Genomic DNA, 17,091 nt, shown 5'->3' with positions numbered 1-17,091 from the left:
TTGGACCATTTCAACAACTTCAGGGTAAGTGTTTGACAAATAAGTGGGCCAAATGTTATGTTTAGGTAATATAAAATGCTTCTGAATAAGTAAAATAAAATGACATGAAATTAATAAAGTGAATTTCCAGCTGTGATACAACGCGAGCAACAACTACGAGCAACGCGTAGCGGTACAGTACATATACAGTGGGAACCAGCAGACTACTGCCCTAGCTTGTATTGCATTGAACATTGTCCACTCATATTCGGGCAACATACAAATTATTGTATAGAGCGGCAATTCTCATGTAAGGACTGTCTGCCACAATGCCTGGATGTTGCTGGCTAAGCTGCACTAGCGTTAGTTGGTTAGGAAGGTAATGGCTAGAAGGCATCCATCCACATGACAGCCAGCTGTCACTGCGTGTTGCACAACGTTGCACTCTTCAAGAAACCAAACCTAAATGACATCTCGGCAGCTTTTTGAATGTCTGCCATTAAGGAGAGGCAGGATTAGGTGGTTTTGATGTCAAGAAACCCGATTGGAATTTTCGCCAGAAACGTTGGGGAACCCCCCTACTGTTTACAATATACAGTACATCCTGGATTCTTTAACGACTGTAGAGAGTCAACGGAGAACGACCTCTTTGTTGCATTTGTGTTTTAATCACATCCCTTCTCTTTTCCACACCTTTACCGCGTCTTTATTCCTCAGTGTCTCGGCCCAAGCCACTGTCCACCATCGTCAAGTGCTCGGCCAATGAGAAGGTGAAGACGAGGGCCGCCTTCATCAACAGCGTCCTGTCCAAGATAGAGGAGGTGTGGCTGGGTAATGACGGCACGCCACCATCCACCCCAGCCAAGAGGTCAGCAGAATATGACTCTTTATTTACTTGAGATAGATGGAGGAGGTGTGGCTGAGATGGAGGAGGTGTGGCTGATGTGAAGGAGGTGTGGCTGAGATGGAGGAGGTGTGGCTGAGATAGAGGAGGTGTGGCTGATGTGGAGGAGGTGTGGCTGATGTGGAGGAGGTGTGGCTGATGTGGAGGAGGTGTGGCTGAGATGGAGGAGGTGTGGCTGAGATGGAGGAGGTGTGGCTGAGATGGAGGAGGTGTGGCTGATGTGGAGGAGGTGTGGCTGGTGTGGAGGAGGTGTGGCTGAGATAGAGGAGGTGTGGCTGATGTGGAGGAGGTGTGGCTGATATAGAGGAGGTGTGGCTGATATAGAGGAGGTGTGGCTAGAGCTGCCGCGGTTACCGCATTACCACGGTATCGCTGTTACATCACGCCCACTGCAGAGTTGAGCTGAATACCGCATCACCGCTGTTTTTTATAATAATAATAATAATAATAATAATAATAATAATAAGAAGAAGAAAGGGTCGGGGGGGGTAACCGCCGGGCGCTACCACCCCTACTCGCGACACCGAGTGAACGGCGCACAACCAGAGGGGATCCGGACACCGGTCGGGACAGAGCCCTGGGGACTACAGGTATTCACTCTTGGTCGACGGGAAGGGGAGAGAGGCGCGCGCCTCAGCTCCTCAACAGACCCGGCCACCGTCTACCTCAAGTGAGCCTCACGTTGTACTTCACTGCAAGCGTCAATAGACAGTGTTCACTGTTCAGTAGCCTATGTTGTCTGTGTTTCACTTTCAATAACGAATGCGTGCTTGCCGAATCCCAAACAATATTCATGCACTACTTTTTTTTCGGTTACCACGGCGGTTTCAATAGCTTCGCAAATTTGTGCGGTAAGGAAAAAATCAATACCGCGGCAGCCCTAGGTGTGGTTGAGATAGAGGTGTGGTTGAGATAGAGGTGTGGTTGAGATAGAGGTGTGGTTGAGATAGAGGTGTGGCTGAGATAGAGGTGTGGCTGAGATAGAGGTGTGGCTGAGATAGAGGTGTGGCTGAGATAGAGGTGTGGCTGAGATAGAGGTGTGGCTGAGATAGAGGTGTGGCTGAGATAGAGGTGTGGCTGAGATAGAGGTGTGGCTGAGATAGAGGTGTGGCTGAGATAGAGGTGTGGCTGAGATAGAGGAGGTGTGGCTGAGATAGAGGAGGTGTGGCTGAGATAGAGGAGGTGTGGCTGAGATAGAGGAGGTGTGGCTGAGATAGAGGAGGTGTGGCTGAGATAGAGGAGGTGTGGCTGAGATAGAGGAGGTGTGGCTGAGATAGAGGAGGTGTGGCTGAGATAGAGGAGGTGTGGCTGAGATAGAGGGGTTGTGGCTGAGATAGAGGAGGTGTGGCTGAGATAGAGGAGGTGTGGCTGAGATAGAGGTGTGGCTGAGATAGAGGTGTGGCTGAGATAGAGGTGTGGCTGAGATAGAGGAGGTGTGGCTGAGATAGAGGAGGTGTGGCTGAGATAGAGGAGGTGTGGCTGAGATAGAGGAGGTGTGGCTGAAATGGAGGAGGTGTGGCTGAGATGGAGGAGGTGTGGCTGAGATGGATGAGGTGTGGCCGGGATGCCTGTACGTTAATGCCAAGCAAGCAGTGCAAAAATGCTTCCGCATTCGTCACCGCACGCTAGTGCGGTAAAGCGCCCTTCTTTTCAGACAAATGCTACCGTGCGTGCACCGGCGGCGGCGTGCTCGCTCAGGTGCGTGCGTGCGCCGGCGTGCTCGCGCGAGGTGCCCGCGCATGCGCATGAGATCCCGCCTTGAGCGGAGCTCAATATATATAAGTCACCGCCCCTTATTCAGTATCTACCAATAGCTCAATTGGCAAGGACACATGGCTGTGGATCCTATGGCTTGTTTGCTGGCGAGTTCGAATCCCATCGAAAATATTTTTTAACGTGATTTTTTTTTAACGTGTATTATTTCGCCGGTTAAGGTTATTTCGCCGGTTAAGGTTAGGCATGGTTAAGGTTAAGGTTAGGCATTGTTTCGGAGTTGGTTAAGGTTAGAACGGTTAAGTTTAGGCGCTGTTAAGGAGCTGGTTAAGGTTAGAGTTTGTCAAAGAGAATGGCAATATAATTTCTATGGTTAAGGTTAGGCATGGTTTCGGAGTTGGTTAAGGTTAGAACGGTTAAGTTTAGGCGTTGTTAAGGAGCTGGTTAAGGTTAGAGTTTGTCAAAGAGAATGGCAATAGACAGCCTATTTCCGCGCGACCTGGGCGCTGGGCGGCGGAAAATGAAAGGCGCATTACTGCATGCCACTAAGGTAAATTTTTGCACTGCTTGCTTGGCATAAAGCTACACGCGGCCGGGATGGAGGAGGTGTGGCTGAGCATGTGTGAAATACTTGGGAACGCAAGACATTTTGAAGCATGATCTATCACAGTTATTGAAAACGCCAAAACTCTGCTTTGATTCTCAAACTGTTCTATTCTGTTTAACCAGTTTATTTTTGTTTTGTTTTTTCTCAGCCCTAGACCTGAGGCCTTCCTGGGAACTCCCATCACCATGACCGCCAGGAGGAAGTCAAGGTACAAACACACACAGAGGTCCTATAGTAGCCTCTAACTAAATGTTTTTACATGACCTTAACACAATTGGTGTCAATATGAGATTACATTTAGCTGTTTTTCGTGTGAACCCAGTATAATTACTATCACCATGCTCATCACTCGCTACTTGACCAGGTGTTAAGACGCATGAATGGAACAGTGATACACCTGACGTGAGGCCTGTATTTGTATACATGCACACTATATGTATGTATATCCTGAAGAAGCCCTGTGGCACCAAAACGTTGATGGACCTCAATATTAAATATATCTCATTTGTAATTGGTTGTAGGGGCTCTTGTGTTTTCTTTGGTGCTTACTTTCTCAACACAGCCAGTTCTAATATTGACGGTAGAACATGGCTCATCTGAATCCCTCAAGAATGGAGGTCTTACTGGAGAATTAGATGGTCAGAACACGGACATGTCCTAAAGCAAATATAGATATTTCTTTGTACCCACTTCCTTGCTCTTTTGTTGCTTTTAGTTGTATGCATCAACAAAGAAATTCCAACAATTAGGCTAACATGATCTTTATAGGTCTGTTCAGACAGGACTTTCCGGCGTATTTTCTCACAAAAATACCGATGTTTCCTCTCTCCTCTGTCCCAGGCTTCTTGACTTGGTGGTCCACCCCTGCAGTCAGATTGCCCAGCCCCTCCTCACTCCCCCCAGACCCTCCAGCTCCTGGGTCCCTCCTAAGAGCTTCAGCAAATGCCCCGAATTTGGCCTGCTGTATACCCCACCGGTGGTCAAGGTGAGCCGGAACTGTTTTGTGATTTTCTTGTCTTCTTAAAAAGAAAAAAATGGAATCCTTGAAGATTCCTCCATGATACTGGCTGCGTCTTGGCCTTTTTCCAGTCAGTTTTCTGTTTGTTAATGTTTAGCAAAGTAGTTGTATCTTTCTTTTTCTTTTTCTTTAACCTTTATTTCACCAGGTAAGAAGCTTGAGCTCAAAGAGCTCTTTTACGAGCAACACCTGACATAAAACAACAAGAAACAACCATACAGGACAGTAAATGAACATAGACTAAGGGAAAAAAAGGGAAAGATAAAAAGAGCAAGTAGAATCCCGGGGGGGCGGGGTGGGGGCCTTACAGGGGATTGGTTGAGAGGGAGGGAAGGTAGGTTAGGCTAAGCATCAAACATAACATTAATGCAGCATGTACAGTAACCAGTAGGAATTAATCAGAAAAGCAGTATCTGGAGATGTTTTATGTAACGTTACATCTTCATCTTTCTTTAGACCGGCAAGGTCACTAAACTCATTCGGTCACTCATTCACTCACTCACTCACGGTTAGCTACTCAGCCCATAATACCCTGCCGCAGATGTGTGGTTATGTGTACAACCAGTTCAATGCTCTGCATCCATGGCACCTTGCCAGGTTAGTCCAGAGGCCTTTTTGTTGTTGTATATTTCTTCATGTATGTGCTTGTCCTCTGCCATGGCAGCGTCCACACCTCCACTATCCCAGCCACACCTCCTCTCTCTAATTTATTACTGTGTGTGTTTGTCCTCCCAGCGAGCGCGGGCCTTGGCAGAGTCTGGCCCCGTGTTCTCAGCCTTCACCCCCCAGTCGATCCTGCGCAGCAGTCTGCGACCCACACCCGTCGCCTCCGCCTCGGGCCGCTCCATCACTCCCCCGGCGCTGCTCCACACCAAGGAAAGCCGCATCACTTTCATCGAAGAGGCGGAGTCGACCGAAGCGGAGAAGGATGCCGTCCGGTGGAGCAACGGGGTAAGGCGGGGGGATAGTTTGGCATCGGCCGTTTCAGAAAACCACAACTCACAAGGCAGCACGTGATCTTGGACGACGCTTCGAAGATTCGCGGCTTTCAACAAATAAATGCTTTGCATGTAGAACAAATGCTCAATCGTCAATGGTGTAGTCTGCTTTAGTTGTGCGTTGATATTTTTTTTTACATTCTTTGCTTTTGATTCCCAGCTTCACACCAACATGTACTTTAATTAAAATAGTGATCATTTAAACTGAGTACATAATAATATTCCAAAAGTTTGTTTAAGGCTTTTCCATTCCTTATTATAGGGGAGCACCTAGTGGTAACATGCGGGACAGCAACCTCCAGTATCTCATATCCATTGAGTCTAAACTTTTTTTCTTTTTTTGGTTTACAGTTTGAATAGGATATTTTGGTAACTGTAACTTTTTGGATGTTTTGAATAGGCCATTACAAAAAATAAATAAATTTTTTTTCCGATTACTACTATTAGTCAACACGGAGAACACGTTGGAAGTCTGTTGTTGACAGATTATCAGATCCCTAGAATGAACGCTAGCTTGCCTTGAAGCCGTGCCAGTAATTTCTTATATCGACACACAGCAAAGTCTACAAAGCTGTCATACATAGTACATACACACATGCTGTGCATGCAAAACACATAATCCATACAAATATGTAGCATTATAGTTAGGGCTGGGCGATATGGCCTCTAAATGATATCACGATATGTTTTTGCTCTATCACGATACACGATATATATTGCGATATTTTGATATTTCCTCTAAAGCACTTAAAAATGCTTGATTTAACCCTTTGATGGATAGTCACGCCAATATGATGATTATATAAACCTCTGTTGTCAAGCCTCGTCAATATAACCCCCCCCCCCCCCCCCCCCACTAATGGAACTGGTGTCGTGGATCACTCCCCTGTGAGCGTTTCCAGGATGAGCGGCTAACGTTAGTTAGCTTAGCTTGGTTAACGGCTAACTTAGTTACCACCTCTCTGGGAGTGTGTGCGTGTATGTGACGTAAATTGGGCGAGTGTGTGTGTCTGTGTGAGGGAGAGAGGAAAGTGCTGCGCTAAAGTAAGTCATCTCAGCCGCGGCGGCTTAGAAACTGACGTGAGGTTTTGTGCAAAACATCACGATGTCCACGATATGTTTAAAAAGTGTATCGTTGAATTGAATGAATTGTACCCGATATTTATTCGTCATATTGCCCACCCCTAATTATAGTCTCCACTGAGGGATGATGGCTGTTAAAAGAGCTGTTGATTATTTTCTCTTTAGTAATGTTGTTAACTCATTCAGCGCCAATCACGAGAAAAGTCGGGTTAACTCGCGCTCAGCGCCAATCACGAGAAAGGTCAGGTTTTAATCATTATTTCTTTTATTAGCTATATCCATAAATGTTTCATCCATCCAGCCTGATGTTATCATTGGGAATGGGTCTGAGCTCGCAAAGGGCAAATACCGCCGCCTACGCCTTCCAGCCGGTATTGCACTCCATTTGAAACGATGTAGTTTGTTTTCTGAGCTGAGCCGTGCGGGCAGGGTTTAAATACTCCGGCAGGACGAGCGTTTACAACAATACATCTACTAGGGATGGGCGTGAGTAATCGATTCCTTGTAGCTATGAGAAAAAGCAAAAAAAAAAATTAATTTTTTATTTACATATCTTTTCACATGTGTAAGATTATAACTGTTTGTTGGTTTCCTTAAACATATATACGTGAATGAACAAAAATAAAAATAAACATAAACTAATAATTTTTTTTTTTTTTTTAAAGTTGTGTTCCCCTTTTCGAGTAATACACGATCAATCGAGTATAGCATGCGATCAATCGATCTGGATTTTTCTTTAAAATGCCCATGATATTATTTTATACTGATATTTTTTTCTCCCGCGATCGAAGCTGTCTGTGTGGACTGTGTTGTGCTGTTTCCCGTTGGTGGCAGGAGGGGGGGCGGGAGCGCTGCGCTCCAGGGCCCATTTCATTCTTGCATGAGGAAGGATAATAACGATAATCTAGCGTTGATTTCAGGAAGATTCGATAATCAGGCGAAAAATTTCGTGATAAGTGGATTTCACTAAAGGGCTATTATCGCATCTTTTCCTGGGATTACTAAGAATCACCCAAACTATACTCTTATTCAAAACGGTATAAAACGGAAATGTACGGATGAAAAAACAATCTTTTTTTTGCATGTTGACCAGAAGCAACTCACTGACAATCGACGGTGTTATTAGATCCATAGCTATAATATACCCAGAAGGTAGACAGCGACCCCTGGCGCTGAATGAGTTAATAGAGGCCCTGTACTGAATGTTAGTGTTGTTTTCTTCCAGTATGGCTACCTGTAACCATTGTTAACCACTTTCAAAAGAAAATGCCTAATTTCTGTGCAGTGGTAGAGTTGGTAAAACACTGGAAAAGCATATTACTATTCTACTGTGACGTGTTTACAACATCCAGTAATAAGACACTAAATTTATGTTTTTGTTGATGTATTTCGCATATATCATATATATTTCTCATATCAACACATAGAAAGCAAAAGTAGTTTTGCACATAGCAACCGTTGTTTGTTGTACATTGCCATGTACATAACAATGGTTGCTATGTTACAGGCAGCCATGCTGGAAGAAAGAACTACACAAACATTCTGTGCAAGGCCTCTGTTGTCTTTTCTCATTGCTTGTGTTACTTGCTGCTATAAGTAAACTAGTACATTGCTGGCGTTATACTAAGGGGGCCAAAATAAAGGAGGACCTGAGGACACTAGTAGGGGTGGGCAGTATGGCCTAACATTTATATTGTATTATTTTTAGAATTTTGGACAGTAACAGTATATATCTGGTATATTTATATTTCTTATGATGATAATAATAAAATATGTTTTAGGAGCAGAATAAGACTCTGGGATGGTAACAGTGTATACCAGATGGTTAACTATGAGGTTTCTACTGGGCTCTTCCTTTAGTATTCTGTAATCTGGATATTATGACAAAATTTACATTGAACTTAATTGTTAGTTTAGGTCATCGAACTGTCAGCTTGTATGATATAATCTTTACTTGCACACATCTATTTTAGTTGCAAATGAAACGCTTGCACTGTCAAGTCCTGGCTTCAGGCGGAATCACTAATACACAACTCATGCGCGTGCACACACACACACACACACACACACACACACACAAGAGAGAGGTAGAATGGCTTATAGCAGACTTAATGATTTTAGAATATTTCAGCTAATGAAGTGAAATATGTATTATCAACTATTCAGTTAGTTTTTATAGTGTAACGTTTAGCTACTTATGCTCATTGAAGAACCGAGAGAGAGAAAAGCTATTGGCCTCAGCAGCCCCTCCCATTCCTCACTGGATCATAACAATGTCCGCTAACTATCTCACAAATATGAAACTAACTTCACCCAGAGGATTGGTTGCTCCAGGATTAGTTTAGGACCATCTTAGTTGACATTAGCAGCTAAAGGTATTTTATGTCATCACCAGTTTGTAGGATATAATATTTACTCGCACATGGGCTCCTAAATAATTTTCCCGATTTGCACACACGCATCTATTTTAGTCACATGCGAGTGAAACGCTTGCACTCTCTGTTCCCCCAACTGTTTATATAGGCACCATGTTTTTACAGGTACTCCATTATGGAATTTGTAATGTCCTTCCACCACTTTTCTTTTTTGTCATACGGATACTGGAAAATTACTCCGCTAGTGATGTCTGTGTTGTGGCATCACTATGGATGGGTACCGGACTCTGTACTTTTAAGGGTACCGACCAAATTATGTTGGTACTACCGAGGACCAATTCACGTTGGATCAATTGGTGCCACATTTCTATACCCAAGACCCGCCCAGTTAGAAAATAATACGATTTTCAATGACGCACAATTGTCATTTCATTATAGACACAGAAAGCGCGGACCTTCAATGATGCTCAATTGTTATTTCATAATAGACACAGACCAGTGTGAGCAACGGGTCCAATGCGTCAGAAATAAAAATATTAAAATGAACTGGATACGTGATGATAATAAACGTTTAATTTCATTAGCTGAAATATTCTAAAATCATTAAGTCTGCTAGAAGCCATTCTCCCTTTCTGTGTGTGTGTGCTCGCGTCCCATCTCTGGTATTTGGAAAGACCAGATGAGGTCAGAGGAGTTTGATAGTATTTACTGAGGATGGCCAGATAATGTTGATATTTAAACTAAAAAAATAATAATGCATAATAAATGTATACATGATCATGCAACATTAACTCATTCGGGGCCAAACCCGAGATAAGTCGGGTTAACTCGCCATGCGCTGCGCGCCAGACCCGAGATTTCTCGGGTTTTGGTCATTATTTCTTTTATTCGATATTTCCCTTCATAATTCATCCATCCAGCCTGATGTTATCATTGGGAATGGGTCTGAGATTGTTGTCTGGGCCAAGCTGCGGCGTGCGGGCGGGGTCTAAATACTCCGGCAAGACAAGCGGTTATAACTGATTACTCCCCCCCCCCCCCCCCCCCGTTCATATTCAATGCTGGATTACGTTGGAAATACGATCACGATCAGTATTTGGAATGGCGATCAGATAATTGGATTCTTCTTTTTGCAGTACATCATAGACAAGGTAAGGACTATGTTATCAATCTTGCGCTTATCTGATAATTATTTCCCCGCGATCGGAGCGTGTGTCTGTAATGTACTGTGTAGCGCATTCCGTTGGTGGCGATCGAAGCACAGAAAAACTACTCCCCCCCCCCCCCCCCCCCCCCCCCACCCTTTCATGCATGCATGATGAAACATAATAGCGATAATCTAGCGTTGATTTCAGATTGATTATTGATCCAGGCGAGGAATGGCATGATTTATAATGAAATGCAGTAAAACGCTGTTTGGCTGCGTTTCCTGGGATTACACAGAATCACTCTAAAACTATACTCATATTCACCACGGTATAAAATGGAAATGTTTGGATGAAAAAATTATCTGTTTTTTCCATCTTGACCAGAAGAAACTCAATGACAATCGACTGTGTTATTAGATCCATACAGTAGCTATAATATTTAATATAGTTTTAGCACTGCAAACATCGGCATTTATCCCCATTGAACAAAGCGCTGGCACACATGGCCATACGCCCACAGCGACCTCTGGCGTCCAATGTGTTAAGAAATGGTTGTAGGAACGGTTTGGGAGAGGGAGGTAGGGAGGGTTTTTAGTTTGTGTGGTGTGATAACAATGTTGAAATTTAAATTCCCAGGTACCGGTATCGGTTCAAATTAGGGATGTCCGATATTATCGGCCGATATTGGCATTAAAATGTAATATTGGAAATTATCGGTATCTGTTAAAAAAAGATCTTATTATGATTTTTTTTTTAACATTTATTTACCCAGGCAAGCAAGTAAGAACAAATTCTTATTTTATTTATTGTGAAAAGTATGCATAATGTTGTGTTTTTTGGGGGGGGGGAACCCCGCATATATCGGTATCGGTTGATATCGGTATCGGAAATTAAGATTTGGACAATATCGGTATATCGGATATCGGTAAAAAAGCGAACATCCCTAGTTAAAATGTGAACGGTACCCAACCCTAGGCATCACGCTTGCTTTTTTCTTTTTTTGTCAACTTCTTGACATGTCTTTTGCCACATGTAAAGTTTATTATCTAGTTTCCTGCTAGTTTATTATATTTTAATGGCAGCTTTGCATGTTACATGGCAAAATGGCTCTTGATAGTAATGGTTGCCGACCCCTGGCCTAGGAGAAGCAGCGGGCCAAAATGAATTGATAAGCAAGTTTGATACATTTACGTTAGTCTTTTCAGTGTGGGATGATAGCTATTAAAAGTGCTGTTTTTGCATTTTCTCTCAAATAATGTTCTAAATGGTATTTTTGTCATTGCTTGTGTTACTTGCCATTGGTCAACCAAGAGCAGGGTTTCCGTTGTCCGGTAATTACCGGTTTTTGACCGGCAAAATCTGTTGAAGTCCGACATATTTAAATCTCTCCGGTCATAATGTCCGTGAAAATAATTCCCTCTAAGCACAATTTGAATTGTATTAAAATAGTTACATTTGTTTCATTGTTGCTTCACCAAGCAGGTCTAATAATGACAACGATGTGTGTTCTATTATGATATGTGTGTAGTGTTCTGATAACGACTATTGGTGAAGCGATGTCGAGATTAATTTGGTTTGGCAGCGGGAGCTAGATTTGCGAGAAGCATGCAACTGCAGAGCCGCAGAGCTGACAGTTGTGCGCGCACAGTGCAATACACCAATTCAGCCATTGGCAATTCAGCTGTTGGGTGGGTGGCGCTGCTGAGCGGTCCCCAGACCGGATCTGAGAGCGCCGCTGGCTCTGCGGCTCTGCAGTTGCATACTATTGGAGTGTTCTTCGTTGGGACTGGGAGGCGTAGATATAATAGTCATCACGCAACGTTTATATTTCACGATAATGTTGCCGTCTCTCTGCCAAATTATTCGCTTGATATAATTAATACAAATGTCCAATATAACGGAATTCGTTAGCTCGTAAAAATGTGATTATAACGCACTGCTGTATTTAATGTCGGGCCGACTGCCCAGACCTATTTGATTTAAAGTCAGCAGCAGCACGGAATCTCGGGACTTATTTGATTTGGAATATAATGACTGTATACGCAAAAGTAGCCTAGTTTTAAGTTAAAGTATTATAAATCTACATGCCTTGAGGATGTAATTCTTTATAGCCTGCCTATCAATTGTTTTTAAGCTCAATAAACTCTGACCGGAATTGATCCCATTTGTCCGGTAGATTGAAATCTTGCAGGACACGGAGACCGGCAACAATTTTTTCTATGCTATATTTACCGTAACCTGTTCCACCCGTGGTGAAAATACGCCTAAAATATATACCTAGGTAAATGGAATATTGCTCCACTTCTACAAGGGATATTTGCATATTCTTGGTATCTAGGTACATCTATGGACCTCAGGGAATGTATTCAGTGTCAGAAATATTGTGTCTATTACTAGGCTTGCTTAAATTGTGATGAAACAAAGGAGAATATGAATTATGATTTTTCTTTGCATCTTTGACAGTGAATAACACCATGCTAATAATGACCAAACTTAAAAAACTGTCACTGGTCTCGTTCAGTACCTTCTTGAGATCATGTGTACAAATAATCTAAAGAAATTAATAAAGGGAAGATGATTAAACAGAAGGTTCTGTAGATACAGTACTGAATTCTCCCATCCGGACCAATGCAATTTGAAATATTATTATAGAATATAGAATAGGAGGCTTATAAATTACCTTATTATAGCCAATTCGCACATTTATATATATATACATATATTATCTTTCAAATACCCGAGTTCAATTTGGATTTAGTATCACCAGGCGTGCATAAGAACTAGGGATGTCCGATATTATCGGCCGATATCGGCATTAAAATGTGATATCGGAAAATATCGGTATCGGTTTTCAATTTTTTTATTTTTTTTTGTATACATTTCTATAGAAATGATGTCCGATATTTTCGGCCTACCGATATTATCGGCCGATATCGGCATTACAATGTGATATCGATTGATATCTGTATCGGAAATTAAGAGTTGGACAATATCGGTATCGGTAAAAAAGCCAATATCGAGCATCCCTAATAAGAACAGATAATGATATCTACTGTAATTTACTGTACTTTTTTATTTTCACCACAGTGCAACCATTTTGAAACTAATTTCAGATCTAATTGTTGCTACATGCTAACAATAGGGAGGATAAACTAACTGCGTTTCAATATTTGTCAAACGCTACCTTTTGTGGCTTATTATCACGAATAATAACAGTTATTGATATAATTCATTCAGAACGCTGAACTTTGAACCCCCATAGAATCTGCCAGGAAGTGTAAAAAAAAAAAAAAAAAAAAAAAAAATCCAACGCTGGTCGACAGCTATGCATGCCCTCCACAAAATGGCTGCAAAAAGACTACAATTCCCATGGTTCAAAATGTCCAAAATGGTCGCCGTCTTGCAATAGACTTCAGCAAATCGAAAACTTAAAATTATCTAATGGCACTTTTAACCTATTGCTAAACTAACGTATTGATGATAATATACATTCTACATGCTTTTGTGACATGTTAGTGATGTTAATACTTGAATACGTTTGATTTTAAAATCGCTTTTTTTTGCAACACTCTGAAAAATATGGATTTATGACCAGATGCCATTATTTTTCGGACCGGATCCGGTCCCGTCGGGTGTAACAGGTTAAGTAAACTAGTACATTGCTTGCAATTTTGTATGCATAAAAGCCTTTCAGATCTACAGGGAAAGCAAGACCAAAGGAATTATAAAGGCTTTGTAGTTATTACATTATAAAGTCATATTTATATCCATTGATCGCTATACAAATCCTTTGTTATTTAAATATGTATATTACTTTTAATTTACTGAGTGATTATAACCACAAACAAAAGAAACAACACTGCTATTTTTCAATGTATTCTCAGGGACATTATGAACATGTCTTTATATTGCCACCTTCACCCAACTTGTATCGTCTACAACTCTCGTCTTCTCTATAGAATGAGATATTTGCCTCCATTGTCTTACGTGGCCTTTGTTTTTATTTTTGTCCTCTCTGTAGATCTCTGCAGACGGTGAGATCAGCTTGCTGGCCAGAGGCTCTCCAATACCCAGGGCTCCTCGAGAGACCTGGAATGCACAGCCTCCCGAGGACGAGGAGGAGGAGGAGTTAAAGGAAGAAACTCACGTGAAGTTCATGCCTCCGCAAGGAGGCGTTCCTTCACCACAGTCAGAGACCTTGAAGACCAAATTGTCCTCTGTCCAAGAGGTTGCCACCAACACCAGGTCGTCAGGGTTATTGTTGCCGGGGAGACTGAGCCTGGGCTTGGAGACGAGCCAACTGTCCATCCAGTCAGCAGATACCACCCTGGAGTTCCATGATGCGCTTCTCCCAGAAGATCTGCAGATGGATGAGGAGCTTGAGTCACCTCCACTGGAGGAAAAGACTATTCTGACACTAGAGGCAGAACAGAGTGAGGGACAGGAAGTGATGGAAAGTACAATGGCTGAAGAACAAGAAGAGGAAATGGAGGTTAGTGTGGAACCAGAGGCTGAACTGGAGGAGGAAGAGAAGGTCGGGGAGGCAAGCAGGCAACAGGAAGACGATCTAACCTCTGACCCAGAAGTAGCAGAGCAACCTAGCAGTAATCAAGGTAATCAAATGGAAGGTCATGTCACCTGTGGCTATGTATTCCATAGTTCTTTGCATTTCCTGTGGAAAGTGTCTCCACGTGGTGCTAGAACCACAGAAGGAAGATATGGGAGTCAAAAAGTCTGACATCAGAATCTCAATCTCAACATACATAAGTGACAGCTTGCATGCTGACTTAGAAGTAATGGCATTGTGTGATTATTTTTCAGTCAGTGGTTTAAAAATACCTTTTGCTACTTTTGACCCGTGATTTATTGAACACTAGCATCATTTTGTAATATTATTCTTCTACTTGGTTGGCAAGGATAATAATAGGATCCTACTATTATCTTTGACTTCTCCTTGTTTCTTGGTCCTAGATGACGACCAGAAAGTGGCTGAGGTCATAACCCCTGAGCCTGATGTGGTGGAGGTTCTGGACCAACCAGAGACGGCTGAGGAGCATAATGAAGACCAATCGGAAGTGACGGAATCCCTAGAACCCACCGAACGGCTAGAACTGACAGCAGTCACAGAACCCACGCAAGCCACAGAGGAACCTGCAGAACTTGCGGAGCAAACAGGTTTCACCCTAAAATTATATAATCAAAATGTAGTACTTAAATGAAGTAATAGCATAATGGTATAGCCCATTAATCTGGTACTACTATGGTTTAGGAATTTTGTAGGCCCAGAAGGGCTTATCTCAAAGCCTCTTGGTGTCAAAGGGTGGCACCAGTGTTACTGAGCTTTAGTAATAATTACCAATGCATCTATGACACAACCTTTTAAGGTCCATCTATTGCTTCAACAGACATTTTTAAATGGACTTGCCCAACTCTCTGTACTTCAAAAACAGTGCAAGGACTTGAGCTTTTTGTCTACGCAAGTTATTCATCATTTTGCCAGCGATAGTACCAATCTTAAAGGGATAGTTCAGATTTTTGGACCCCTAGCCCTATTTAGTAACAATGATATTGACCTGTAGAGTCCTTAGCACAATCCATGATGTTCCTCATATTAGCTCCAGGTAGTTGGCCACAGACCAATGCAAAGTCAATGGAGTCAAACTCCTGTCTGTACAAGCTGACTGAGGCTCACTGAAATTTACTCCACACTACACACAAAGTAAATCTGGCTGAGCCTCAGTCATCTTGTACAGACAGGAGCTTGACCCCATAGACTTTGCATTGATCTGTGGCTATCTATCCGGAGCTAGTATGAGGAACAGCATGAGTTGTGCTGAGAGAGGAATTTTGCAGATCAAGTAAGAAATGGGGCCAGGGGTCCAAAAACCTGAACTATCCCATTAATTAATATTGCATGGAATCGTCAAACATGTTTGAAAAATGTTTATACGAGGTCAGTTTTGTAATTTCTACCTACACGACGCAATCCTGTGATTGCAAGTCAGCCTTAACTCTTGTGTTAAATTCGGCTGTGGAAAAGTGTTTGCATGGAAAGGTACACAAGAGTATTTATACTGGGTTTTTGGTGGAGCTGATGTTTTGGTTTGTTCCCCTCCAGATCTGACAGAGTTTGTGGATCGCCATCTGTTTGGGGACGACCTTTCTCCACCGCTCACCCGCTCCGGAATCCACGACCACTCACCCACCTGGAACTCCTATATCAGGTAGTTTGGCTTCCACTACAGGGCCAATCACAGCTAGCCAGGGCTTTCCTCACAATTTAGTGGCACATTTGCCCAAACCACCATGTTACCTTTTGCAATTTATTTCCAGTAGAGATTATTTCTGTCTGGGCTATTCGTTCAAATAGGCAAGTAACACACTACATTCAGTGTTGTGGGGAAGAAGAAAAAAAGATTGAACCTTGTATCTTCAAGCTATTATATATATATATATAATGTATGCATACCTGTTACTATTAATTTATGATTGATTATTGAAATAAACTAAGCTATGACCCATGAGCTAATAACAGGATAATATCCTGTCTCTTCTCCTCCCTTCTTCTCATCTCCTGCTCCCTTTACCATCCCCTCTCCTCCATTATCCATGTCTTTCACCTTGCCCTCTTCTCTCCTCTCTCCCGTCCCCCTCTCCTCTCTCCCGTCCCTCTCTCTCCCGTCCCCCTCTCCTCTCCCGTCCCCCTCTCTCCCGTCCCCCTCTCTCCCGTCCCCCTCTCCTCTCCTGTCCCCCTCTCTCCCGTCCTCCTCTCCCGTCCCCCTCTCCTCCTCTCCCCTCTCTCCCGTCCCCCTCTCCTCTCCCGTCCCCTCTCTCTCCCAGCGAGTCAGCTGATGAGGTGCAGCTTGCTGCTGAAGCCCCCCTGACACTGACCAGTCAGAAGTCTGTGTCCTCTGTCAGCTCCTCTGAAACCTCCGGTTCAGACTCCCACTGTAAGTGACAAATTAAAAGGAGAATTCCTGTTTTTATTAAAAATTACCCAGGCCCTATTTTCCTATCGACCGGTATCATACCGACATAGTGCGGCGACAGTGGCTCAGGAGGTAGAGCAGTCGTCTGGTAAGCCGGAGGTTCCCGGTTCGATTACCTCTCCTCCCGGGCAGTGTGTCAAAGTGTCCTTGAGCAAGACACTTAGGCCATGTCCAGACGAAACCGATTTTGGTCGTATCAGTCAAAGTATTTGATTGTATGCACCTTTCTGCGTTCTGGCAGCCTGAAGACGCTATTTTCTCCCGGGCAGTGTGTCAA

The 17,091-nt window shown here is 43.0% G+C and overlaps 1 protein-coding gene across 1 annotated transcript in view; it reads left to right on the top strand.

Annotated features, from left to right (window-relative positions):
• Window positions 1–17,091, top strand: part of ahctf1 (AT hook containing transcription factor 1) — a 127,592-nt gene that overhangs the window by 87,931 nt on the left and 22,570 nt on the right. The window contains exons 27-34 of the mRNA XM_084308751.1: window positions 697–847; window positions 3,352–3,411; window positions 4,044–4,188; window positions 4,957–5,172; window positions 13,847–14,438; window positions 14,797–15,000; window positions 15,944–16,049; window positions 16,666–16,775. Of these exons, the coding sequence (XP_084164877.1) occupies window positions 697–847; window positions 3,352–3,411; window positions 4,044–4,188; window positions 4,957–5,172; window positions 13,847–14,438; window positions 14,797–15,000; window positions 15,944–16,049; window positions 16,666–16,775 (1,584 nt within the window). The remainder of the gene's footprint in view (window positions 1–696; window positions 848–3,351; window positions 3,412–4,043; window positions 4,189–4,956; window positions 5,173–13,846; window positions 14,439–14,796; window positions 15,001–15,943; window positions 16,050–16,665; window positions 16,776–17,091) is intronic.

Source organism: Notolepis coatsorum, assembly GCF_963971535.1.
Source record: "Notolepis coatsorum genome assembly, chromosome: 2".
NCBI lineage: Eukaryota > Metazoa > Chordata > Actinopteri > Aulopiformes > Paralepididae > Notolepis > Notolepis coatsorum.
Note: the sequence above shows the minus strand (reverse complement) of the source record. Positions and strands in the feature narration are given on the sequence as shown.